The sequence below is a fragment of the Larus michahellis genome, chromosome 2 (genome assembly GCF_964199755.1).
Source record: "Larus michahellis chromosome 2, bLarMic1.1, whole genome shotgun sequence".
NCBI classification, from domain to species: Eukaryota; Metazoa; Chordata; class Aves; order Charadriiformes; family Laridae; genus Larus; species Larus michahellis.
Genome location: NC_133897.1, coordinates 98,773,895 through 98,800,215, shown reverse-complemented (window position 1 = coordinate 98,800,215; position 26,321 = coordinate 98,773,895). Strand labels below are relative to the sequence as shown.

Sequence of the window (26,321 nt, the reverse complement as noted above, 5' to 3'; positions counted from 1 at the left end):
AGAACAGCATGATGTGTTCTCTTGGGCAAAACAATAAATTAATGCTAAGTAACAGTAACGCAATTAACCCTTCCTACAGAAGCAAATAGGTTTTTTTAAAGTTTTTCCGCTGTCAGTATACAAATGAACGCAGCTGCTTTGAAGCCCTCATCAGTATTAATGAAGAATGTTGTTCATGTCAGATTATGTTTAGGTCTTGTTTGTTGTGTGTATACATTTTTCCTATATTTTGTCATGGTGGGTTAGTTCACAAGGACTGAACCAAAATAAAGAACCAGACTCATTGTTAGCCTTAGATTTTCTGCCTTTGTCTTGAGAAACAGAAGATAAAAGCTAAAGCAAACCTTGCACAAGCTTTTATCAAATTAAACAAAGCATGTGTGTGTATATAAGAAATATAATCCTTCACTGTGGAATGTGGACAGAAAGTTATCTCTAATCATGTTTTACTGATAATCATTTTCATAGTGTCATCTTGACTACTCAGTTCTAGTATAGTTCAAATCACATCTTTATGTGACAGAAATCTTTCAAAATAAGGTTGTAGACATCAGATATTTACACATGAGACTGTTCTTTCTTCTAGAGCAACAGATTTCATGCTGATTTGACTGACAGCATAATTTAGAAAGCACCACTGATGCAGTGAGACATTAGCATTTTGGGTCCAATGGTCTGAATATTAGAGATTGTTTTGTATAAGAAAATAAGGATACTGTATGTTGTTTTGTTGAGTATCACAAACTTAGCTGTGGCGCTCTCTCTCTTTTTTGGATATTGCACATCTGAGTAGGAAACAGTCCCTTCATATTTTAGCCATTCACTGTTATTGTTTGCATTAGTATAGCCAGATCAGGCAGACATCCTAACAATCGCCTTACTTTTAGTGAAGTTTAAACGCACCTCTGAATTACCTGGATGTCCCTGGAAGTTTGTAGATGTCATATACAAAATCTCTCTGTTGGAAATTTGCTTTATGATCTGGGATCAAATATTTGCTTACAGTTATTTTAATACATATTCCTCTGAAACCGTTCTTTCTATATGGAAAATCTTACTCTGCAGAGCCACATTGAATAATGGTGTAGGAATGTTGCTTGACAGAGATTTCTACCTTTAATCTAATTATTTAGACATCAGATTTTTTGGATGCAGTTTTTAGTTTCTGCATTTCATACTGAAAGCACATGGCCATCTTTCTGAAGGTATTAAATGTTCCACAAATAGCATCATGTTTCATTTTCTTTTCAAAAAGTATTTTCTGAAGTTGCCAGAATCTCTATGAAGTTTGACATCTCACTCTTTCTAAAATGTATTATTAAAGTCATTTGTTGAAATTTTGTCTGCTGTTTCACTAAAATGCAAATATTTCATGGGAAAGCATCACTTTAGGTGACTTCCTAATGTAGGAACATCTTTCAGTCAGAAAGGCAGACATCTTTCAGTCAAAATGGAATACTTGGTTGAAACTTTGTAATTCTCCTTTAATTTACATATAACTTATATTTTGTGTAAATTTTAATATTTTGTCATATTTTTATGGTTAGCATCAAAATGTTCAATATTTCCTAATATTTTCATATTGGAGCTGCTGTAGTATTTGCAAGGCCAAAGTTTTGGGTTTTTTTCATTTTCCTGTGACTGTAACTTTCAAGATTTCAAATATTTATTTTTTGTACTTGCTTTAGTGTGACCCTTTCCCTGCACAACACATGTAGCCCCAGAGAGGTTGTACTCTGTTGTGCTAAAAGCCTATGAAGAGCATTCTCAGGCTTTCAAAAACGTGACGCGGTAAATGAGAATAGCATGAGGTCTTTTGGGGGAGAGTGACAGAACTGCTGTGTAGAGGCCTGTTGGCCCAATTCATCTCCAGTTGAACTCAACAGGAGACCTTGATTACATTCTGTATGCCAAATTTAATCCCTTTTAATCATTTAAAGCGATTTTAAAAATACATGAATTCTCATTTATTCTCTATCTAGATATTTCTAGTTAATTTTCTTAGACAGATTGATACAGAATTGAAGATGAGCAGGAAAACTGCCTCTCTAGTTGTTCATAAGAATTACACTCTTGGCATTTAATGAATGTGATGATGAAATTAGGTCAACAAAAAGAAGCAGGACCATGCACTTTAGCTGACATTTTCTCAAGAATTTGTGATTTTATATGTGTGAATATATAAAAGGACACACATAAGCAAGAAACCATAGTTGATTTACCAGTAGAGAGATAACTATGGAAAAATTTCTCCCTAGAAGCTTTGACTGCATGTAAATATAAATTCTACATGTAGCAACTTCATGCAGCTGTAACTTTTCCTGTTCTCTGTCACCAAATGGTGGGTTTGCAATGAGTTTTACACACCGAGATGCAAGGTGGACTTTTAAATTCTATTGAGGACTAAATACTGTGGTGAGGCTAACCAGAACTTGATAAATGACCTGCAAAATGTTTTAAATAATAGGATAATGAAGCCAATTTTATCTTAATAACATGATTGCGTTTCCAAGAAGGTTGAGCACCTTCATCATTTTCTTGGTTGCATTCTTTAAACTGCGTTGCTTATGTAAGTTCACAACACTGCATGGATAAATATTATTAATGGAATTGATATAAAACTTTAATTCCAGCTAAGAAGACATCTGAACGTGTTCAGCTCCTATGCAAAATGCAAATCAAACTGTGCTATGCTTCCCTCGTTAAAGGAGAATGGTCTCCTAAATTGTTTGTGTGCCAGTTTGTAGTAGACATCCTAAATATTTTTTGTAAATCCTTCTATTGTGGAATAAAGTATATGAAGATTAATGTCCACAGTAGGAACACATATGTAATCTTCATATATATGAAATATGTATAGGAATGTAGATATATTAATTTTGTGTTCTCTAAAAATTTCTCTAAAACCTACATGCTATTGTCACCAAATCCTTGCATACCTTAGTGGACGTGCTACCTTTTAAGATGAACGATATGAAATTTTCAGGAATTCTTATTATTTTGACACTCAAACTCACAGTATAACTACAGATAAATTATATCAAGTACGGGGTTTATTTCAGTCCTCCATGTGCAAGAAAATGTAAATTAACACATACTTCTCCCATGCAGAGAGTATCAAATAAGTTCTCATTTAATCTCCCTTCCTGTCTGATGAACACAAATGCTTGGCAGTCAGAACTGTGAGTCAAAGATAAAGGAAGATTTCTTATCCTAGCCTGGTTTATTTAAATTATGAGCTAAAGGGGGGAATGTGAATCTTGAAGAGATCATTTCGTAGTTAATGAAGCAGTTTTAACAGCCAACAAGATCTACCTTCAGCTATTTAAATGGCTGCAGGAATGTTAAAAATTTTTATGATCATAAGAATTCTCAGCAGAACATCTTAAGTAAACTTTTCTTATCTCTGCTGCTTTCCCAAGTTAAAGATTAATAATCCATTAATTTAAGATTTCTGGAACTTTTTTTTTCCTTGTGTACACAAAGAGTTTAACAAGGAAAGCCCAACCATCGTTAAATACCGTGGGGTTCATTCAGATACTTTCAAATCTATAGTGGCATATTGAAAAGGTGTGAAAATACTTGGCAAGTCTGTCGAATTTGCTCTTCTGTGGGTGTCCTGAAGAGGGTGGAGGAAGATCAGTATTCTGTCACCATATTTATGTCCTCAAATTACACTGTCAACACATTTTCAAGGTGCAAATGACACGTAGAAAAAGGAAAACTATTCACACAAACAAGGAGGAGAGTATGCCACTAGCGAGCTTTTTCATGGAGTTACTGACCAAACAATATCTAAGCCATAGGGATGGATGCAACCTATTGCATGATGAATATTTTTTCCTCTAACTTAAATTAAGAACTCTTTCTTCCTCCGAGCCTACTGGGAATCAAAGCCTGTAGCTAATATCCAAAGTAACAGGGGCGTGGGACCCTGTGTCTCGTGACAGATTAATTTTTCAATTCCTCATGAATAAACCACTGAGACCACGGCGTGGTACTGTGTGTAAGCCCTGTCTTACATCCTTTGCCTTTGAATTCTGGCTGGCTGAACAGCATCTCAGGCAGCGACCTGGCAAACAGGCTGATCAGTGTACTGGATTCCCAACTATTTCTAATTTTGGTGGCCGATGTGCCCTGCCTTGCTGTCAGCGTGTCTGTAGACTTAACTGTACAGAAAGTAAAAACAGAAGCCATGTCTCACTTTTCCTCTGGGCTGTGCTGAGGTGTGTATTGATTACAACTAGAAATTAAAGTTTAGAAAACTTTGGAATAACTTGATGTTACAGAGAACATTAGCATGTCAGCTCAGTAAACTGGTAATGACTCGACTGTTTAGGGCTACTCGTGATTCAAAAAGTCTTTGAGTGGTGGTGTTCTCGGAATAAATATTGTAGATCTCAACTGTTTCGGTAATAATAGCTGATTGATTACTTCATTGCAAATTGATAACTTTCCAGGCATACACTGCTTTTTTGAAGTGTTAATGGGGGAATATTATTTACACTGTTCTTGTGCCAGTTCAGCTTCCATTGAAAACCAAAATACATGGCAAGATCTCCAAACCAGGGTTTTCATTTGGGCAAGAGGACAAAACCCAAACACTGAACCAAGCTGGTTTCATTTCACAAGCAGGAGTTTTAAGGCTGCTTCTGTGGTCCAGGCTGTGCATGACTCTGTAAGCACAACAATAGTCTAAAATACAGATGAGGAAAGGCTCATAAGTTGCGGTAACCTAATTAATTGGACCAACTGCTACAGCTCAGAAATCTGTTTACGTCTCTTTATAAAACTTGCCTTACAAGATTTAGACACCATTAAATCAGGCAGCTTTTCCTGGTGCTCCACTGAAAATAAACATCAGGACACTGCCTTCTGCTTCTTGCCCATTTCTCCTTAAGCCCAAACCAAAACTCTAACAAAGTTTAATTTCTAGGGAACAGCCTTATTGTAAGGATGAAATTCAGTTCTTAAATTTAAAACAAAGCACAATATAACTTCATTTGTACTGGAACATAGAGTTATCAATTGCAACAGAGACTTTCTGGCTTCATATACCACAGTGAGTTGACATCCCATGGTGATATAATTACTATATGCATTACAGATCTGCAGGAAAAAAAGAAAGCAATGACAGTACCATTCATCTGATTTCCATAGGGGAAAATATCCTTGGCATCTGTTTCTATTTAAAAAAAAAAAAAAAGAGAAAAAAAAGAGTTTTAAAAGACTTTTCTGAGAGTCTTTGCATGACATTAAGCTAAACTGCACAGTAAAAGCAAGATAATCTCCTTTATAATATACCTTTGAATAAACCCTAATCCTAAAAGGAAGAAAAAAAATAATAGAAAAATACAGCTAGCAGTATAATTTTAGAACTATGGGTAGTTTTTTTTAATTTCAATATATCTAGTGTAAGTGAACACTCTCTATGTTAGTGATTGATTTTTAGACAGCATCTTACACTCAAAGATGAACTTGATTCTGCAACCTCAGGCAACTAAGATTCAATGAGGCATAGTGTCTGTTGTGTCTTCTCTATTTGTTTAATAATGTACATAACTAGACAGCCCCAATTAGGTTCGGAAGTTCAGGCGCCTGCTGGGTGTTCTTGCAGTCTCTGGACAGATCTGAGAAGACAGTGTTACCTTGTACTATTTTCAACATTCTGTCTTAATATTTTTATTTCAATTACTTCCCTGATTGAGGGGAGAATATAGTCAGCAAAGTGATAAAACCTTGAATCCTTTTCATCCTGGCAATTTGATTACCATTTAAAATGAGAATTTCTTTATGACTGAAAAGTTCAAAGTTTGTCTTTTCCCTTTCAGCATTGCCTTATAGCAGCATCCTAAGAGAATAAGACCTTTTTGGCATATATGAGATGCATCAGTAATAATCCTGTTTGCAGAAATCCTGCATTGGTAGAAAATGTTGACATTCAGACTAAATACTAGTGACAGTTTTGCAGGCTTTTTTTATAAATTACATTTTTATCATCTTCCTTGTAAGATTATTGCAATGAAATGTTGACTCATTATTCAGTTTTCACTCCATTGTTTTTTCTGGTTTTGTTTTGCAATCCCCTGATTATACTTGACTCTTAAGAAAAGCTTTAGAGAATGCCCTGTATTTGCAGTGTGAATTACGATTGTGCCAGTCTGAATAACAATTACTTTATAAATATTTCCTCAGCCATTTGATAAAGACTCAAATTAAGAAAAATAATTACCAGTACAATTACAATTATATATAATTACTCTATATTCAATTTAGTTTATCTCTAACCTCCTCTTGCCACAATGTGTTCATTGTTGAAGAATGAGATTTTAGCTGACTGTGTTGGAAGTAAACATGGATTTTTCTGCCCTTTACGCCATATTTTGCTTAAATGAAGAGTTTTATCAGCATGTTTTCTCAGTGGAAAATGAAGCAGTTTAGCTGGTTCAACTTCAAAACCAGCCTCCCAGATGAAGACTTTTTTTTCTAACGTGGAGTTTATCTTCGGTTTGGTTAGAGAGGCTGTTTCCTCCTAACAATGCTACTTCCTTAAATATAAATTATACCTAGGCAAGCATAGATAATTTGTATTTAAACACTAAGAGAGATGTTTGGCTGCTGGATTCTTTTCCTAACCCAGAAATGGGTGAAACACATCAGACGCTTTCTCAGAGAAGCACAAAGTCTTCCAGAACATGGAGTGAGGACCCAGTGTCTCCAAGGGGGAGCAGTGCAAATTCTTGGCGCTTATTTAGCATAAATATTAGCCATGGGCTAATCAGTATGTATCAAAACACCTCAGGAGGTAGAAGAGCTGAGATGTGCTGGCTTACTTTGTTTGCTTAGAGTGAGCATGTATGTACCTACTGTTCTCAAGAACTGCACCTACAGTCTTGCTTTGGAAGGATTCATCAGCCCTTTATAAAAAGCAAAGGAGAACAAGCAATCTCGAAAAGAAAGGGCTGTTTATTTTGCATCTTACAAATTAAGAAATGTTCTGTGGTGTTCCATTCCTGATGCTTCTGACCCAAAGTACTCAACAAGACCATGTTATCTGGTCACACGTCTATCAAATGGTACACAGTTTTGCTGATGAGACGCTATGTACGGCGTAGTCTGTATGGTGCTATTGTTGTTTATAATGGATTTTATTTGGTATCTTCCTTATGTTGTCTTCAAATAGTCCCTTGATACTTTAAAGCAATCCTCGCATGTTAAACAGTCATGTTAATTGTGCTTTTCAGAGACTCTGAGACTAAATATTTTCTCCTTCTCTACTTGCTTTAGGGAATTCTTGTCCTAGTCCAGATGAAATCCTGTTTTTAGACAGTCTCTCTGTGCAGCTTTGTGTCTTAGATGTACATAATACTGTTTACTTGCTGTTTGTTATTCCGTATGCAATCTGCCAGTGTACTTCGACTTCGCAAAGGAGTAATAGCCTATGATTAAAGGAAATTCTTAGGATTTGAGAGATCTGGATCATCTTTCTGTTTCAAGTGCCATAAAAGTTTTATTTGTTTGAATTTAAGATAAGTATCTCTGCTGTCTAACACAGTTTTTGAAAGTGGCTGAAGATTTTATTTCCCCAGCCTGTGTTAAACTCTGAAATCCAACATTGACGTTAGTTGGCAGAACACTAACTATTCCCAGCAGCTGAAAACAGAACGCATAATATCTCAGAATAGGAACGGCGGCTCTTTTCTTTTTAAGTTCCAGTTCACCTCCATAAAGCAGGAGAGCAGTACTTATCTTCTGTATGTGGGTGCTGCAAAAAGGTCAGTCAGAACTGCACTAAAATTTGCTTTTAAATAGTGACTGAGGAAAACATGCAAACCAAGATAATACAATTACAGTTGCATTTAGGTTAATGTACATTGCTTGTATTTCATTATCGTCTCTTCATGGGAATGTCCATGGTAGGACACGAGGTATTAATTTATAACTTGTTAACTGTAGTTAGCAGCATTTAGCTGACCTACTGTGCAGAGTGGTGCAAAGTAGCTGCCGGGTTGAATGGTTGAATGTGTTCCTGAACAGGTGTTTGTGAGCAATTGTTTGGAAAGTATCCAATTTACTCAAATCAGGATAAACATTGAGGATGTATATCTCATAGGTATATACGAAAGAAATTTGAAGCAACTCGTGTCACGTTTCTCCACATCAGTGGGTGGTTTGCAGGGATTTATCTCAGTTGTAAAATGAACCAAGTGCCACATATCTGCCCAAAACCAGGGAAGGAAGTCAAGATGGCTCCCTTAACACTAATTAAAACCTAAATTTTTAATTTTTTTTTTTTTAATTAAAAATAGTAGCTTCAATCTTTTTGAGGAAAAAATGCAAGCAAAGGCAACATGGCAGGTTGCTTGGTAGCTATTGAGACAAAGGGAAAGTGCAAGATCTAAAAGGCAGAGAATTTGCATATAGGCACCAGAACTCCAAAAGACATCCCGTGGTGGGAGCCAGCAGTGCGTGTCCCTTCCAGTCTCTCCAGAAAACCTCTCAGGCACCATCTTCCTCTGCAGACACTGGTGCTATAACCAGAATCAAGCAGCACAGTGCTCTTTCTCAGCCTACCTGCACAAACACTCTACTTGGTGACATCTACCTGCTAGCATAGGGAGGAGGTGAGAGAGAGTCCCAAATTCTGATAACCATCCTTCATAAATCTACTTGTAGAGCTTGCTGCTGCTATCAGGAGTGTCATTAGAACAATTCAAAAACTCATCTCTCCAGGCCTGGGGCCAAGTGCTTCTTGGGAGTCAAATTTTGCCAGAATCTCTCTGGCTAATATATATCCATCTCTGTAGATAATCAGTATTATCTTGAGTCCATTCCATCATTTGCATTTGTTATTATGGTGACAGAAGGTTCTAAAAAATGCTGATTCTTTTTGCATAGCTTAAAATTTTCCAAGCTTTTTGTGGTGATGAATGTGCCAATATCAGATGTACCTCTCGAAAATCTTCCACTTACCTCACTAATGTATTCTGTTTTTCTCAAAGGAGCCTTTGAAATGGCTCCAGTGAGTTTGAACACCAGAATTTTAATAGATAATATGATAGCTAATTGAACAAAAACATTAGTCAAGTTCTATTAAACTTGGTATTTGCAGAACTGAATTCCAATAAAAAATGTAGCTTTAAAAACTTTAGTAAATGCAAAACCGCAGTAGGCAAAATGTTCTTGAGAGTGTATTGTTAGGTATATCCCTACTCAAAAAATATACAATATTAGACTCAAAGTACCCTAAAAAGAGCTAGTTTGCTAGGCACTCTAAAATCTAGAGAATATGCTTGTTATGAAAACACAGATGATCAGTTATTTTAATAGGTTACAACTGAAAAGGAATTGCAGATAGGTTTTTTTTTACAGTTCAGACATAACCACATGTTAGTAATATTTATAGGTTTATACGGATGGTTTAGACTTGTTTCTACAAGAGTGGCAGAACTCGATGAAAGATTATGTGTATTTTATGTCTCAGTTGAGCTGTAAGCACATTTAGTATTTGGGTTGTTTTCAGAAGAACTTGTGGAGAACTGTGCTTTATAATCAGACGCTAGAATCGAGTCCCTGAAGTATATTTGAGTTTAGGAAGATGGAATTGCAACATGTTAGTAAACTGTATGTGCCATGTAATATGTGCACAGAAGGATATTGCATAGTGAGAAATTACAGCAAAATGAACAAATTCCGTTGTGAAGTTTGAACTTATATGAGTTTTCAGCATGTTACAATTTGAGAACAATATCCCCAAATGAACTGATTTTCTATATACTGATACAATTTCTCTTAAACTAGACCTTGCATCTAGACCTAAACCCAGAATTAAAACTTTTTCATTTTAACCACGCTAACTACAAAAATAATTAACATATTCTTTGTTGTTTCCCTCCATGCCTGATACTTTCCTGGTAAAAACATGCGGCAATCGGTTATCTTTTTTTAGTCGTCGTGGGCAACACATGTAAAACTATCTCTTTCCTTTCATGTCTGAGGGCACTGAGAGCAGCCCTGTGCTGTGCTGGGACGCAGCTCCTCAGGGCAAACTTGCACATTCACTGCAGAAGAAGGCCTAAGGCCAGCGTCAGGATTCACAGTCATACAAGTGAATACTCAAAGGGGACCCCCTGAGAGCAGAAAATTCATTAGAACTATGTCTGAGGTGAAAACAAAATTAATTTAGTGGCTAGAAAGAGGAAAAAAAAAACAACCCCAAACTGGGACAGCTAAGACTTACCTTAAAATACCCTGAGCTGTCTGTCAATGGTGTCCAAAGTTTTTTCCCCACCCCAGGTTTCAATCTTTTGTGTTTATGTACACATTTAAATGGAAGATATCTTTTCAGAAATGGTATCAGAAGGAACAAAGACTGTTTTTTTTCCTCATATGGTTAAGCTGCCCTATTAATGTCAATTTTTAATTTTATCCTTTGGATTTCTCATTAGCTCTACAACATGTCTAGATTATTTAATTATTATATTTCAGCTTGTAGATGACATAAGAGCTTTTTCTGGGCTCTCGCCACTTGTCGCTACATTTTGCCTGAAGCTGCTTTTGTATAAAATAATCTTCCCATAGTTAACATTCAGGGTACTCTGCAGAGCATCTTAAGAAGACTTAAATGCTAAATAACTGTCACATAGCAAGTCTTAGTATTATTGCACTAAATTACATTGCAAGCAGTGTGATAAACAACATCATAATGCTTTGACACATTCATCATTAATTATAACTGAAATCTAATCTCAACAGGATTTCTTTCAGTAATTATATCCAGTAAAGCAAACATTAACATATATGGGGAAGGGAGGGTGGAAGAAAGTCTTCCAAAAGCATAGCTGATATATCAAAATACTGAATGGCCTGACAAGTCTTGTTAGGTTTTATATGGGGTTTTCTACGTAAATTAAGAGATTAAATATCTGAAATATATTTGGGATTCGTTATGTGAATAATTGTTTCGAATGCAAAACTTTGCAGTGACCTACTGGTTGTGTTATTCTAAGGTGGCATGTGTGACTGCTGTATGAAACTCCAGATTTCTCCTCTCTGACATAGAAGACTAGTATTGAACTACGTTTAAAATCACGCATTCCTCTGACCATCAAAATACTGGATGAGTGGTACTTCAGGCTTCATACTACTATGCTTCCTGTATTTCCCTAAAAAGGGATGCATACATATGAATGGCAATTCCGTATACCTTTTCCCTCTACATATGTATTTGTTTTCCACTGGGGAACTTTGGGCTATCGGGCAGCTCCCAGTCTGTTAATGCAATCTATTTTCCTTTTTACTGGGAAATTGAAGAGTCTGGCAGCCACGCTGTGGGCAGCAATGCTGTGTGCTGCTTACCATTGCGCTGTGATACAACACCGCAGCGCCCTTTTGGATGCGTCAGAGCCTATGTCAACTCAATGAATGTGAATTTTATTTTTGCTTTGGTTGCTATCTTCCTAAGACTCTGTTTTTGCAAAGTTCTTCATTACTTGATAGTACTAAACATCCTTTTAAGTGTGATTACACTTTCCTCTGTATATTACTGTGAATTCCCTGCATGCAGAGCTACCGGCTTTCTGCCGTATTTAGTTCTCTCCAGTGGTTAGCAGGTCTAAAGAGGCAGCATGGTATTTGGAGCAACCTCAGCTCATTCTTTCGCTGGATATTTCTACTCATACGAGACGTCTTCGCTGCCTATTATTTTACAAACCTCACTTACGTGACTGCATGTACCTGAAATATCTATGATGTACTGTACCGGAATCAAAGTAGTAGAAGTGCTCGTAGTTTCATTTCAGTAAACTATGAGAAAATCTGCTCTGGTGAGCTTTTTATAGACAACACCTATTTTTCTGTGATGGGGGTGGCAATTCTGTGAAACTTGCATGAAGCCATTTTGTCGATACTTCCTGTTATGCTCTCTGTAGCTTATACAAAACCTCAACATATTGCCAACCAGGAGGATTATACACTCATTGATAGCTGAATTTTGAAAGTGCTTTTACTGATAAGAGAGAATAGATGACTTACTGTATTGGTGCATGTTGAGTTTTTCAAATGAGTATTTTGTATTGCTATGTCACAGTACAATTTTCCTTTCTTGAGAATTCTGTTGTGTCTGTTATGATTGAGGCAGAGAGAATTTTGCGTACTTTTACGTGAAAAAAACATTCATGGAGGTGGGTATTTTCACTTTTAGTTTGTTAACATCATCTTACAAAATCACACAGCTGCCAAGATCACCTTTTACTTCCACGACAATAAATCTAAATCAAATTACCTTTTTGTTCCTCACCATCATCACCAGAGACCATCCTTACCGGAAGCATATGTAACGAGTCAATACACCATACTGTCAGTCTGGTAGAACATGCATGCAAATTTGTAGGAAAAAAGCTGTTAAGTGCATTTCTTTTGCTCTTGTCTGAGTAGTCTCTTTATACAACTGATGTTGCACAAGACAGTGCTACCTTAATTGGGTGTGAAATGGAACAGGTTTGGTCAGAAGAACATCAAGAGGGATATCTCCAGGGTTTTTGGAGGTTCCCAAAGTTTCAAATTTCTGTATTTATGTAATTTTTATATGCATTTTCATAAAGTGAGAGCAGTTGCTATTTTGGCATTTCCATTTATTGGATTCTTATGAGGGGCAAAAAACCTTCCTGGTCGTGCAATCCACCTATTTGCTGTCAAAGACACCCATACTATATAATCCCTTCTTTATATTGAGCCTGTGTGCAGAATGAGGGGGAGACTTTTGGCAGAGGGGAGGGAGGGCATGTTGGTTTTGGTTTGTTCCTGCTACTCCTGTTGGAAAATTGTTCTATAGTCTTGTACCTTGGATGGATGCAAGACTTCTAGTTTTCAGTCTGTCGTGTGATCAGTTTGGTCATTTATCTGCATTTTGTCCTGTAGCTTAAACAGCTCTTTTTCCTCCATGATTATTACCCACCTCTTCCATCTCTAGAGCTACCAAGTGCTAGCAATTCCACTTAGCTTTCAATTTCCAAACTGAGTGAACTGAACAATTTTATAAGACGGGCTTTCCTTTTCTCTGATCATCATGCGCAGTATGCCACAGAAAATCTTATTAGACCTTTATTAATGGTGTTGATATTCTTCTATCTGTTAAATCCTAGAATGTTTTCTTGTCTGTCCTGCTGATGGCTGATAACTGATCTGATCAACTAATAAATCTGATGTTTCAGATGACAGTCCTCCAGTTCATTGCAGAAGTCTGTGTCAGTAATCCCTAGCTGCATAATAGGGTTTATGCATGATGATGTACTTATACATTACAGCATATTATACATTTCATCTTGTTTCTGTTTTTAGGGTTTTCAACATTATCTGTTTCTTACTGCACACAATATACAGCCCCATCTTCTGCATTGACAATCTCCAAATTTCACTTCAGCAGCCTGTTTTATGTTCACATTCCTACCTTTTATGCCAGGATCATTACTGAGACTATTAAAAGATATACTTGCCCCAAAACCAGTGCTTGAAGAACTAAACAGGTAACCTTTTCCGAGCTTAATAGTTTCCCTTTCAGCACAATTTCTTAGCCTACTGTGGTACTCTTCTAATAATCCTTATTCTGTAATAGCTTCTCATATCGCAATAGAGCTAATGTTTTACTGAAATCCAGATAAATTAGTTCTGCATTTCCTTTGCCTAGAAAAATAGTGAGCTCTTAAAATGGCAGCCACTCTGGGCTTGATTTTACATTGGCACAATCCATGGTGCGTTTGAACGTGCTTTTATTTACTCATTTAATTGTCCTTCCATTCAGAACTTGTTTTCAGAACGTACATAACACTGAGGTCAAGCTAACAGATGTGCTGTTGCTTGGATCACTCTGTTTCCCTTTCTTCAGTAGAAATATTGTGTTTTCTGTTTTCCATTCCTGATTTGACAAATTTGTTTACTGTTCTGTTTTATTGGACTTGGGAGTTTTTCATGCCAATTACTTACTATTCTGGGACATACTTTGTCTGTCTGCCTGTGTTCAATACATTAAAACCTTTGAAGTGAGTTTCCACATCGGTTGCAATAACTTCAGTTTTCACACTTTCCACACACTTCCAGCCATGAGTCACCCTGTCCTGACCTATGTTTTTCAGCAGAGTCCGTGTTAAAATCTGAAGCCAAGTACTCATTTAGTCTTCAGGCCCTTTTTCCTCTTCCAGCTCTTTGCTTATTGAATAACAATCATTGTCCTCTTCTTTTTATTTATATTTCTTATATCCTTATATATTATGTGTGTTATTCGATATTATTTGTATTTTCCTTTCATTTTATATACAGAATAGTTTACTCTTCAGTTGAATTTGCTTTGTCAGGGCTTGGCTCTTGGGAATTCTCACTTTATCCCTCTGCCTTCTGTCTTTGCAACAGCAGCTTCCTTCACTGAGCAGCACGTTTTCCAATTTCACATCAGCTTTTATAAGCATTGCTAAAATCTCTCTTCACAGGGTTTTTTTCGTGCAGGTTATTTCTGGAGTTTTTCTGTAAAAGTTCATTTTCTCTCTTTTTTCATTCTTTTGGAATACAAATTCCACACATTTTTGAACCTTAACTTCAAGTAATTTTAGGTCTCCTGTATATCCAAGTATCTGATTACTTCAGTTCAGTTTTCCTAAGCAAGTAATTTCATTAATATCTCATTTTGCGCCCATCACGTTGAAAACCTCATTTGAGGTTGTTTTATCTATCTGTGCCATATAAACTTGTAATTCCTCTGACCAGGGCTTTTGTCAGTCAAAGTCTTCCATCGTGTATTGTATAACTGTTTGTAAAAGCTATTTTTCAGATAATTAGTTGTGGTAGGATTGGGTTTTTTGTTGGTTTTGGCTCTGATGTTAAGAAATAATTGAACTCAATCATTTCTGTTATCTTGGGTTTGCTTGTGGGAAATTTAAGGTACCATTTACTTCTGTGAGAGTGATAGAAAAGTATCTGTTGTTACCCAAAGACGGGTTTTCCTGCATACCTACGTAGCCTATAGTAGAATCTCAGCAACTAGTCCTGCTTGTTTTGAACATCTCACCAAAGAGATTTCGATTCAAAACAGCTGTTTTCTTCACCACCATCTCTCTTATATTTCTGTGTTTTCTTTAGCATATGTTTTCTATTTGTGATTATTTTCCTACCACATACTAATGTCATGTCCTACAGAGCCTGTAATCCCTCCATTTTGTAACCCACGTACATTGTCTTAGCTGATAAACATCTCTGCTTTTTTTCACCCACTCATTATCCTGTTTTCTGTTTGGGTGATAGCTGGGATGATATTACTTACATAACAAATGCTTCTATTAATATTAAACTTTTTATTTTCTATTGATGCACACGCTTCTAACCCTCTGCTATTTCTTTATGTTGGTGTCTCCTCATCGACCTGACTCTTGCTCTTTTCTATCAAAGCAAGGGATAGCAGTCATCTCTCTCTGCTCCCTACTTCAAGCATCATCAAAGCCAGGTAACATGCCATAATTTTCCTGAGTTTTTGAAGGAATCATTAGTTGAGGTGATCCTTTCTTCTGGGCTTGGATGACTGGAAGACCTCCAGAACTTCCTTCGGTTACTGGCCTTATCCTTGCAGGTCCAGGACACCTGTGAAAGCTGAAGCAGCTACCTCTGTTTATAAATGAGCACATGATATTCCTGGGGTTTCCATCAGTGCCCTCCTGTTGAAGAGGTGAGGCAATTGCATGGAAAGGGTTCTTGGCTTCCTGCATTATAAGCTGCAGACTACTTAAAACAGTGAGAAATTAGGAGTGCTTGCTAATTCAGTATCACTGTTGTGAATTCAATTTTCTGGAAATTTGGTAACTCCCAATATCCAGACCAAGCTTGGCAAATCAGTCAGAGTAGGTCCTTGGAAAAAAAGTCACTTACTTCTCCAACTTCCTTGTCTTCATCTTACGAGTGAGATGCTACCAGATGACCTCACGGGGCAGTGTGAAGTCTTAGCAAGCCTCATAACAATGCTGAAAAATGAAAAAAAAAAAACATTGGAAAACATCTGCATATTATAGGAGTTCTGAGGTCCCAAAGTGGAAAGAAAGCTTGGTAGGTTTTGCAGTAAAACAGCTGATTGCCAGGATGCACCTGGTTTGGTGTACCATATCTTACTATATAATATTTTTTTTTGAGCATGAGAACGTGGCTGAAAGGTTGTTTTTTTCCTTGTGAAAGTCTCAGTTGGTTGCACCCCCTAGGCCTAAAAAGGTTCGATGTATACCTTGGAATGCCTTATTAGCTGAAGTCCTCCTTGTATTTGTCTTCTCTCATTCTGCTTTGATGATTTTACTGTTACCACAAAGATCTCAACATGCAAACTAGCTAATCAGACCTTATTCTGAATCTAAGTTGGTTTATAGCAGTAATTTAATAATGCCAGTCCTGTCAAACTACCAGCGTTTCTGGATACACAGGGTGTTGTTGGTACATATATCATACATTAAACTGAATTTGGCTGCTTAGTACTTGTTACTACTTGTAGTTGACACATGCCACCAACTACGGGCAGTTCCACATACGTGCACATTCCCATCAAAAGTAATAGACAATAAACACTGATAACATGATATTCTTGCTGACAGTTATTAAATATTCAGCGCGTGCTTGAAGGCTTGTGACATCCACTTAGTACTCATTCCACTTTATAAAAAAGAAAATGATTTCTTGGTTGTCCTTCATCTGAGTCAGTCATGAGTGGAAAGATGCTAAGAAGCGCAGTTTCCCGTGGAGGCAGCTGCCATGTGGATGTGTGGTTCAGAGTCCAGCTGGCCTGTGATGCTTTCAACACTTCCCTGGTTTCCAGTAGCAGAAGATCTGGACCTGAAGATTCACTGTAATTTAGCAAGACCTGGCATCTGGGGAGATTCAGCACAGTCCTGAGCCATATTGAAGGCAAAATTCTGGCAAAACTTTTGTCCCTATGAGTTTTGGCTGAGATTGCTTTGTAGCTACATCAGAAAAGTATACATGGGAACTTTCTCAGTATTTCATTTTAGTTAGAAAAATAATAAAATAGGCAGTGCTGGAGGAAGATGAAAAGTCTATATTTCTTTTTATTTTTTTTAACTCCCTGCCTTCTACCAAGATCGTTACTTTCTGTTGAGAACCCTTACTCCCCCACCTCCTTTCTCTTTTTTGTGGTATCACTATCATGAGCACATTTTGAGCCTCTGTCTTACTGACAGTACCAACATTTGAAATTCTTTAAGTTAGTTTTCAGGTTGGTGTGAAGGAAGAGCAAATCTGCCCCAAATGGTGGCTCAACACAAAATGGTTTAACATCATGGGCTTAATAGTGAAGAACCTGTTTTCATTCACAGCTCCCAGTGGATTCTGCTAATCTTCGGTATATGTTGCCTCTGAAAATTAGGTCCAGAAAGAATTTTTATTGCTAGAGAAAGAAGCTTTCTGGATGGGATGAGAGAATTCTTTTCACCCCCCAACTGGGGAAATGACGTGCTCAGAAGTGTTGCTGGATTCACTTTTATCTGCAGTGGAAATATGGCTTATGCGCTGCAGTAACCCCTGCTTTGAGGCACAGACCTTTCTGTAGAATGGAGCCCACCCATTGGAAAGCAATCATAGGGATTTTTCTCTATTATCTGAGGATAAGTTACTGCTAATATTATCCGAGATCATTGGTCTGTGTCTGCCTCACTGGCACACATGATTAGACAGCGGTATTTTTACATGTGGATTTTTAGGAATAAATTCATGTTCAAGTGGAGCCTTTTTTTTCCTGCCAAAATGGATTTGTCTTTAGGAGTAAGTTTTTCTTCATCCCCAAATGCACCTGTTTAAGGATGAAAGATTGCATCTCAATCTTCATGAGGAAATAAACAAATCTGTTTATACTGAACATGGACAAATGATTACAGCTGGTCAGATTATTGCCTATGAAATATTTATCTCCAGAATGTCTTTCATCCTTTCTTTCCTCCTAAGGAGAAAATGAAGAAAGGGCTTTGAATTTTTATTAATGATTCATTACTCATAACTGATCAGTGAACAGTTTATGCAAATACACCTTGCAAATTGCTCACTTTAACTATTACTTCAGGTTATATCTGGATATTACCTTCCCATGGGAAGCAGAGGTGTGAACATTTGGATTATTGATATTTAATCATGAGAGAATAATGCATATCAAATGTTGAATACTCAGACAGATACAGAAATCATTTGCAGTACGCTTGCTCACACTGAATTGCACCTTAATGGAGTTCTTGTTGACATTAATAAGTTAAAGTTAAGATGAATGAGTATAAATCGCAAGCTAACTAGCTGATAGTTGAACATATTATTCTTTGAGGCCAGTTAACCAGCAGGCTTCATGTTCCTGAGGACTTAAATTTAATATACCTCAAGGAAATATCCCTTTGTGTAATGGAATTTTAAAGAGTGAGATTATTTTGTTTCTCCCCCTCTGCCCCATCAATGCAAAGAAACCACATTGGTCTATTTTGTGAATTTGGAAGGGAATGTTTGGACAGTGACAGATGCAGTACAGGTTTTTTTGTGACCACTGGCTCTTCTGGTGGGGGAAAAAAAGAGTATTTTTATTGTTCTTTGATGTCAGAGGGTCCAGGTAGGAGTTGTTGGGGAGAGTATGTTATCCCTGAGATATAACTTATTCATTGTTGCATGATTTAAATGCTTATGGGCAAAGATCTTGTGTATATATATATTTTTTAAAATATAATGTAAACTATTAATTGTAGAAGTATTATTTGTAGGAGAAATCTAATTTTATTTTAAAATTGCATACAGCTGAAAGTAATTGTGATGCATAGTTGTCAGAAGTATGTTTTTTACTGAAAGGCAGAGCCCTAAGGAGCTGATAACCTGCAAAATCAAAATGTGTTATTCAGCCCGATTTGAGTAACAGACTCAAGGATTGCTGATCTTTCAATGCAAAAGACAAAGATTTTTCTAGATGTAGGTAGTGAACAAAGTTACCAATTACAAGTTCACCAAATTGCACGTAAGGGAGAGATGCACAGGGACATTTGAGAAATAAAAATGGATTGATTTATTAATTCAGTTTTCTCCTCCACAAGTGGCAGTTGTTCAAGCATTGCATAAGCGTTCTCATAGAATAGAATCATAGAGTTGCCTTGGTTGGAAGGGACCTTTCAGATCATCGAGTCCAACCATCAACCCAACTCTGACAAAAACCATCACTAAACCATATCTCTAAGCACTACGTCTACCCGTCTTTTAAATACCTCCAGGGATGGTGACTCAAGCACTTCCCTGGGCAGCCTGTTCCAATGCTTGACAACCCTTTCAGTGTAAAAATTTTTCCTAATATCCAATCTAAACCTGCCCTGGCACAACTTGAGGCCATTTCCTCTTGTCCTATCACCTGTTACTTGGGAGAAGAGACTGACCCCCAGCTCTCTACAACCTCCTTTCAGGGAGTTGTAGAGAGCGATAAGGTCTCCCCTCAGCCTCCCTTTCTCCAGGATGAACAACCCCAGCTCCCTCAGCCGCTCCTCATAAGGCTTATTCTCCAGACCCCTCACCAGCTTTGTTGCCCTTCTCTGGACTGGCTCCAGAATCTCAATGTCTTTCTTCTAGTGAGGGGCCCAACACTGGACACAGGACTCGAGGTGGGACCTCACCAGTGCTGAGTACAGGGGGACAATCACTTCCCTAGTCCTACTCACCACCCTGTTCCTGATACAGTCCAGGATGCTATTGGCCTTCTTGGCCACCTGGGCACACTGCTGGCTCATATTCAGCGGGGTGTCGACCAACACCCCCAGGTCCTTTTCTGCCAGGCAGCTCTCCAGCCACCCTTCCCCAAGCCTGTAGCGCAGCATGGGGTCGTTGTGACCCAAGTGCAGGACCCACCACTTGGCCTTGTTGAACCTTGTTCTCCTTTCACTGTGTGAGAAACAATCATCACTCGTGAACGTGTAATGTGCTAATGTGCCACTAACAGAAGGAAAAAGGAGTTGCTGATGTGGTGAAAGTAGGTGTCTTTTTCAGAGGTCTGTAATGTATTACTGTCCTCCTAGCATTTAAATTCTTGGCTTGCTGTAGCATGTTCCTGTGCAGGCAGTTATGCAAAAGTTGGATTATTACAAAAGTGTAGTTTAATGATGGCATACATGCCCGGTAGAACAGGCTATCTCTTAATTGTATTTACATGCTGTAGTGGCATGCAGTGTGTGAGACAAAGATATTTAGTCCAAAGGGAGTGCGTACCTGAGGTTAGTGGTCTGTGGATCAGATCCTGTTCCAAAGGTTTTACTAGGGAGAAGATCAAAAAGCCCACAGATAAATGCTTGATCTTGCATAATGCTGCCTTAAAATTCAGTTGTTGGTGTTAATGTGACCACAGTTTTTCACCCAGTTAAGAAAGTGACTAATACGGACAACTGGCAAATTGCTAAAAATGAAGAGTATCATCTGTGGGAGACAAAACCAGGCCGAAGGGAATGTGTCCTCTGGAGAGCCACAAATGCCCTGGGAAGGTACCTGAGAACTTTGTCTCAGGAGGAGCTGGTAGATGTGCTAAAGAGCAGAACAGGGCCCTGTAGGTTTCATAGACTAGTAATGATTTATTTTAAGTTAAAGAAAAGCAAAACAAATAAGGCTTCTTTTGCAAATGTTGGATTTTGATGTTGGAAAGCAGTGAGACCAATTAAGATCCATTCCCCTGCTAATATCAGAGACGGCAATTACTAACCTAAGAACACGAATGTGACTGAAAACAGTCTGTTCCTACAGTCATAAGCTTGACACGGTATACCCTTCTTGCTATTGTAATTCCAGCAGTGTCAATATAGAATAGATAGGTAAATGTATAAAATGTAAAAATTAAATTTGCCAAGACAGTTGTTTCATGTGGGGGTCATATGGAATATCTCTAAGAGGTGAAAAATAGGATCTGAATGAACTACTTTTAAATGCATACCAAGAACCTCTCTGTATTGTTGTACTTTTTAATTAGATGAAAATAAATGAATTGAAAAGATGAAAGGAGCTCATGTAACATCTCACTTCAAAGGGCAGCTCCACTCTTGAGGAGTGTTTAAAAAAAAGAAAAAAGAAAAGAAAAGCAGCTTATTCAAGAAATATGCTTTCTCTGTGGATTTGGTTTCACTTTTACCTGCTTTAGAAACTCAGGAATGACTTCTGCTCATTTGACCTAAATGGAGTCATTACCCTGGTGTAAAGGAGAGTGGAAGCTGGCTGACAGAGATGTTCTCGCCCCTGTGCTCCTTCATTGCACTTTGCACTGACTCAGCAATGCTCTCAAATGAGCGGGATTATTTTTGACCTTGTGATGGGATTTTTATCAAAGTTTCAAAGCTCAGGGCTGTGTTCTGGACAGAAATTGCATATGTGTAGTGGGTCTGTGTCTGGAGTTGCTTTGTCTGGGCAAATGAATTGTAAAAAAAAACCAGCTGAATCACTCATCTGCCTGCTAAGCAAGTCAGCCTTTCCAGAATCCAGAGGCAGGTGCTCCCCCCCAAAATACCTAAAAGCCGTGCCTTGTATACTTCCCATATACAGAATAGCTTAAGTTAAGCAAGATATTTCACCACCTCAGCGTTGGGTTATTGGTCCTCAGGGCCCTTTTGGACTCCTGACTTAAGTCAGTGCTGTCCAGCTCCAGTATAATATTTTTGTCTTCCACCAAATTTTACTCATAAGTCCTCTTTTTAAACGTGAGTTGTTTGTTTAGTCCTTAAGCACTTTATTTCCAATCACATCTGTCCAGGCCATCACTCTTGTCGTCATATTTCCATGTAAAGGTGACCTGGCTAAGGAGAGGATGAATTCAAACTGCCCAAGATGTCACAGTTTCCTTCCTGGTTTTAGTTGCCCCGAAGTGTGGGATAGTGGCTTTAGAAAATACCATTTGTAGGCAGAACCGTAACAGAGAAGTGTTACGACAACCAATTGAACAAAGATTCAAAGAAAGACTAGCCTATCTCCATTCCTAGGAAGATCCTAAAGGTGAGACCTCTCTCTGTAAGCAATAGTTCGCTCTTGTGACTCAAAGGAAAAACTGCTGCTTCCAGAAACAGAGGTCTTGTGTGACTTGGAAAAAAAAGAGCAGCTTATCAGCATCATAAGTCCTTGATAGATTTAGGCAGGCTGCTCTGTTTTTTATTATGCCACAAGCAATTTAACGAGTTTGCCAGGTAGCAGGTTGACGTGAAATGCTGTCAGCTTTTCACAAACACAATCAGCTTAGCAACTGAGCTCATCCCAGACGTGGTTAAGTGGGATCAATTATAATAAGAACTAGATAAGAGAGATAAGCTTGTTTCTTGGGTTGGTAGTCTGCAGTATTAGGCTTTGTCGGTATCCTTTATACATCATCAGCTGCAAAACCTTTATTACTTCAGGAAATGGCTTCTAGACCACCATTCAAATGAACTTCATCCTAAACAGATTATTCTAACACTGGAACTGCCATTGAGTGGGGAAACAATTTATTTGAAGCATCACTCACATCAAATGCAAAAGTAGCCATTGAAGTCAATGTTTTGCAATGCAAGGAGCATGTTTGCTCACAGTCCTAAATACAGGTAAATATTCTGGGAGAGAGTGCTCTGTGTCCCAAGAGAGGAATAGCTACCTTTCGTAACATCATGTTTTGCCATGGTACTAAGTAAAATTACTACAGCACTTAAGGCTTAATTTGCTAGATAACAGAATTTATAATTTGCTAGATAACAGAATTTATAGATGATCCCTGTACGTTTTTCTGGAGATAAAGCAAAACAATCAATTCGATAGCTGGAAATATGGGGGAGATGACGGCTTTACATGAAATTGCACATCAGGTGTTCAGTAAATCTGAAGAATATACGTGAAAGTCAAGTGCAATGGAGGTAGTGTAAATATACATATTATAGGAATAACAAAATATTAGTGGTTTTTTATCAGAAATAGAAAGCTGGTAATGTAGAAACAGAGGGGGCCTGAACATACGAAATACAAGAAAGGAATGTTGTAGAATAGTCCATATCTAAATTGTAAAAAGAGAGACTTGCCCATATTCTTGAGCCAATATTTTTAGCATTCTTTTAAATTCTTTTATGGCCTCTGGTTCTTGCAATACAGCTTCCAGCAGGCTTTTTTTTGCGGGGGGGGATTCAGAAAGAATAAATAACGGGGGTCTGACAAAACAATGCAGGATGTATATACAGCCACAACGATTGTGCTGTTCTGGAGCATAATGTTTGATCAAAACCCCACAGTTGTGTTAGCTTGCTTTCTTTTTTCCTGAACAGGAAGAGATTCCTAGGCTCTAGACTATTTCCATGAAAATCGTTAAGATCTTAGAACAGTAACATGGTTCATGCATCTCTTCTGCTACTTAGCAATGGCTGTACTGTAGTTGTCTGCTTAGTTAATAATCTCATCTAATGAACAGAAATTGAATTTTCTCTTCCCTTTTTACTACAGGGGAGATCTGGTGGCCTTTGAAGATCTAGGCTGTCACCTTTGTTGCCCTTTCAAGTGCTTGTCTATTCTGATGATGATAAGGTTGTTGAGGGTTGTGCAGTCTTCTTGATGGGCTCAGTGCCAGCGTCTCTGCTCTGTTTTTTAGTTCCCAGTGTTTTATTTGCTTTGGTAGCCATTGCCAGTAACTGAGCAGGGCAGGTCAATTCACCCTCACAGATCCTTTCTGTAATCTCTCCCTGGCAGCTGTGTGGGACCACTGTGACATTTCCTGCAGCCAGTGCAAATTTTTAATGTTTTTTTCTGCATTTAATTCCAAAACCACTGTTAGCATCTACCTTATCTCTTCTTCATTCTCCTCCCCCAATTTTTCTGGCATTTGGGAAAGTGTATTGCCTCCCTCAGATACTGGTCTACAGGTCTCTGTGAAAATATTCCTGGTGTTAGGTCTCTTTCAAATCACAAGTGGCCATTTTAAATTTCATCACTGAAAACCAGCAAGGTTTCTTCCCTGAAGTTCAGGAGCAATAGACTTTGCTATTAATTATTACTAGGCAAGATTCTGAAATTCCTAAGAAGGATTCTTTGGCCTATGTTGTGTTGAAATATGTGAGCGAGTGGTCATTTTTTGGCCATTCATCCTTGTAGCAGTCCACCACTTTTCTCTTACCACTTGGTTAATAATTATTTGCTGCCTCTATTTGTCTTCTTTCATCCCAGCTGAACATGTTACCATATATACACAATACTCTTGCATTATTCTTTCGTGTGGAACTTTACCAAGTATTTTTGGAAGCTTTGTACGTCCTTCACCTGACAGTGTCACTTGCTGTGTTTAAATTATTTGGTAAGTACAGAAAAATGAAATAAGTAAGAAAAATCACTGTAGAAGTGAGACCTCTTATGCTATTGTATTGAGGTTTATTTTATTAAAGAAAAAGAGTTTGAAGCATGACATTTTTAACCTTTGAGCCTTTTCACAATACATACTTATTGTGGCACCAAAAGCTTTTTACATGCATTATGAAAAATGGTACATCCAAAAAGAAAAAAAGTAAATACCAATTTTCTTGTCTATTATGTTACTTTCTTGTCTATTATATGTGCACGTAAAGTATTTTTGCCCAAGCATGCATCTGTTGTGCTTGTCCAGACATTTTTCAAAGTGGACATCATCAGCCCTTTCTGAGAAAGATTCAAGGAACACCAGGTCCTTGGGAAGCTCTCATCTTCATGGTCACAGTTGTTAGGGTTGTTGCTGGTGGTTTCATTTCCAGCATTAACTGTTGAAGTTTTAGAGATAGCTCCCTCCTTCTTAGAGACTTGCGATGACCCCAGGTTTAGCCTTACATGGTGGTGAGTTCTGTACAGTTTTGACTTCATTGGTTGTCAGCATTATACTGCGTTCTCCTGTGTGGTGAAGCAAGCTGAATGATCACTCATTAAAACTCCTCGTGGACTACAGCACACACAAAACCTTAATAAAACATATATTGATGCCTGATACACTGTCCTTTCTGCCCCCTTGAGATTCTCTTGGGCAGCACTTCCTGAATAGATCCCCACCTTGGACCTGCACCTTCTCCTAGTAAACTGTGGGAATGGCTGCAGCAGTTCATCAAATCTGGCATTTTTGTTTCCATTTGGTATTTCCTTTAAAAGATGTTGGTAGGGGATGCGCATTTTCCCCCACCCTTGTATAAACGTCTTGTTATAGGCCAGTTATTTTTAATTTCTAGGAGGAGCACATGGAGGGAGATTTGTTGGTGATCTTCCTCTCTGTTCTGGGTAAGGGAGGAATCTTCTTGCCTTTTAACTCAACTGTACTAGATATAATCATTTCAAAGTGGGACAAATGCAAGGTTTCTAGCTGTCTCCTCACCTGTTCCCTACATTTTCTGACACTGTCAGAAGATAACTTGGACGTTATAACATATGGTCATAAGACATGACTGTTACCTTTTACTCTAGAAATCCAAACTCCACGAGTAGCCCATGCAGGGGAAAAAATCACTTTCTCTGTGACTGTTCATATGAATCTCTGGCTTTGTAAAGTGTATTTTTGCTTTACAGGACACTACAAGACTGGAAGATGAATCCCTAAGGGAAGAGTTCCTGGTCTGCGAGTTAGATTCACTGAATATAAAATAATAGCTCTCAAAATAGATTTGAAGTTTGTACTGTAGCTGCATGATTTGTTTACTGTGCTCATTTGTTCCATTCTTTAGGTTTGAAGATGGCACAGTCTCTTTTCTTGATATCATTGCTCTGAAACATGGATTTGATGTTCTGGAAAAACTCACAGGTCAGTTAACATAACTCTAGTACTAAGAGTGAAGTTCCAGATTTGTACTCAGGGCACAGATCTGATCATATTTCCTAAGGCTGTAGTTTAATTTTCCTTTCTAGTTTTATTATCCATGTTCATCAGTGTGAAGATCAGACATCAGCATAACTGGTTTACTCAGGTCTTGTGTATGGGATTATTTCAGCCTGGTTTGGAAAAAACAAAATATGCAGACTGTTCTCCAAAAGTATACACGCAAGACTTGAGTACATCGAGCACATATAGTCTGCCCCACACTCACAAAAATGCAACGGGAAAATAATAAAATAGCAGAGCTACATCCTATTGCAACTTGATGCAGTAAGAGTTCCCGCTGTGTGTGAGGACCAGAGAACTTGGCCTGGTGCAGAAAAGCCATTTGGTAACACAGATTCAGAGAGGAACCGAAAAAGAGAGTTTAGAGTACACCTCAAAGCTTTTTGTTAAATAAGAAATATAGTCCCGCTGTGCAGGTAGCTATCTTAAAACAGCAAACTTGCCAGACTGTGACTTTTCACAGCAGTTTATT

General features: G+C 37.9%; 1 protein-coding gene across 1 annotated transcript in view; it reads left to right on the top strand.

The window, feature by feature from the left end:
- Positions 1–26,321, top strand: part of MOCOS (molybdenum cofactor sulfurase) — a 226,150-nt gene that overhangs the window by 94,340 nt on the left and 105,489 nt on the right. Inside the window, exon 5 of the mRNA XM_074576354.1 lies at positions 25,695–25,771. Within this exon, the coding sequence (XP_074432455.1) occupies positions 25,695–25,771 (77 nt within the window). The remainder of the gene's footprint in view (positions 1–25,694; positions 25,772–26,321) is intronic.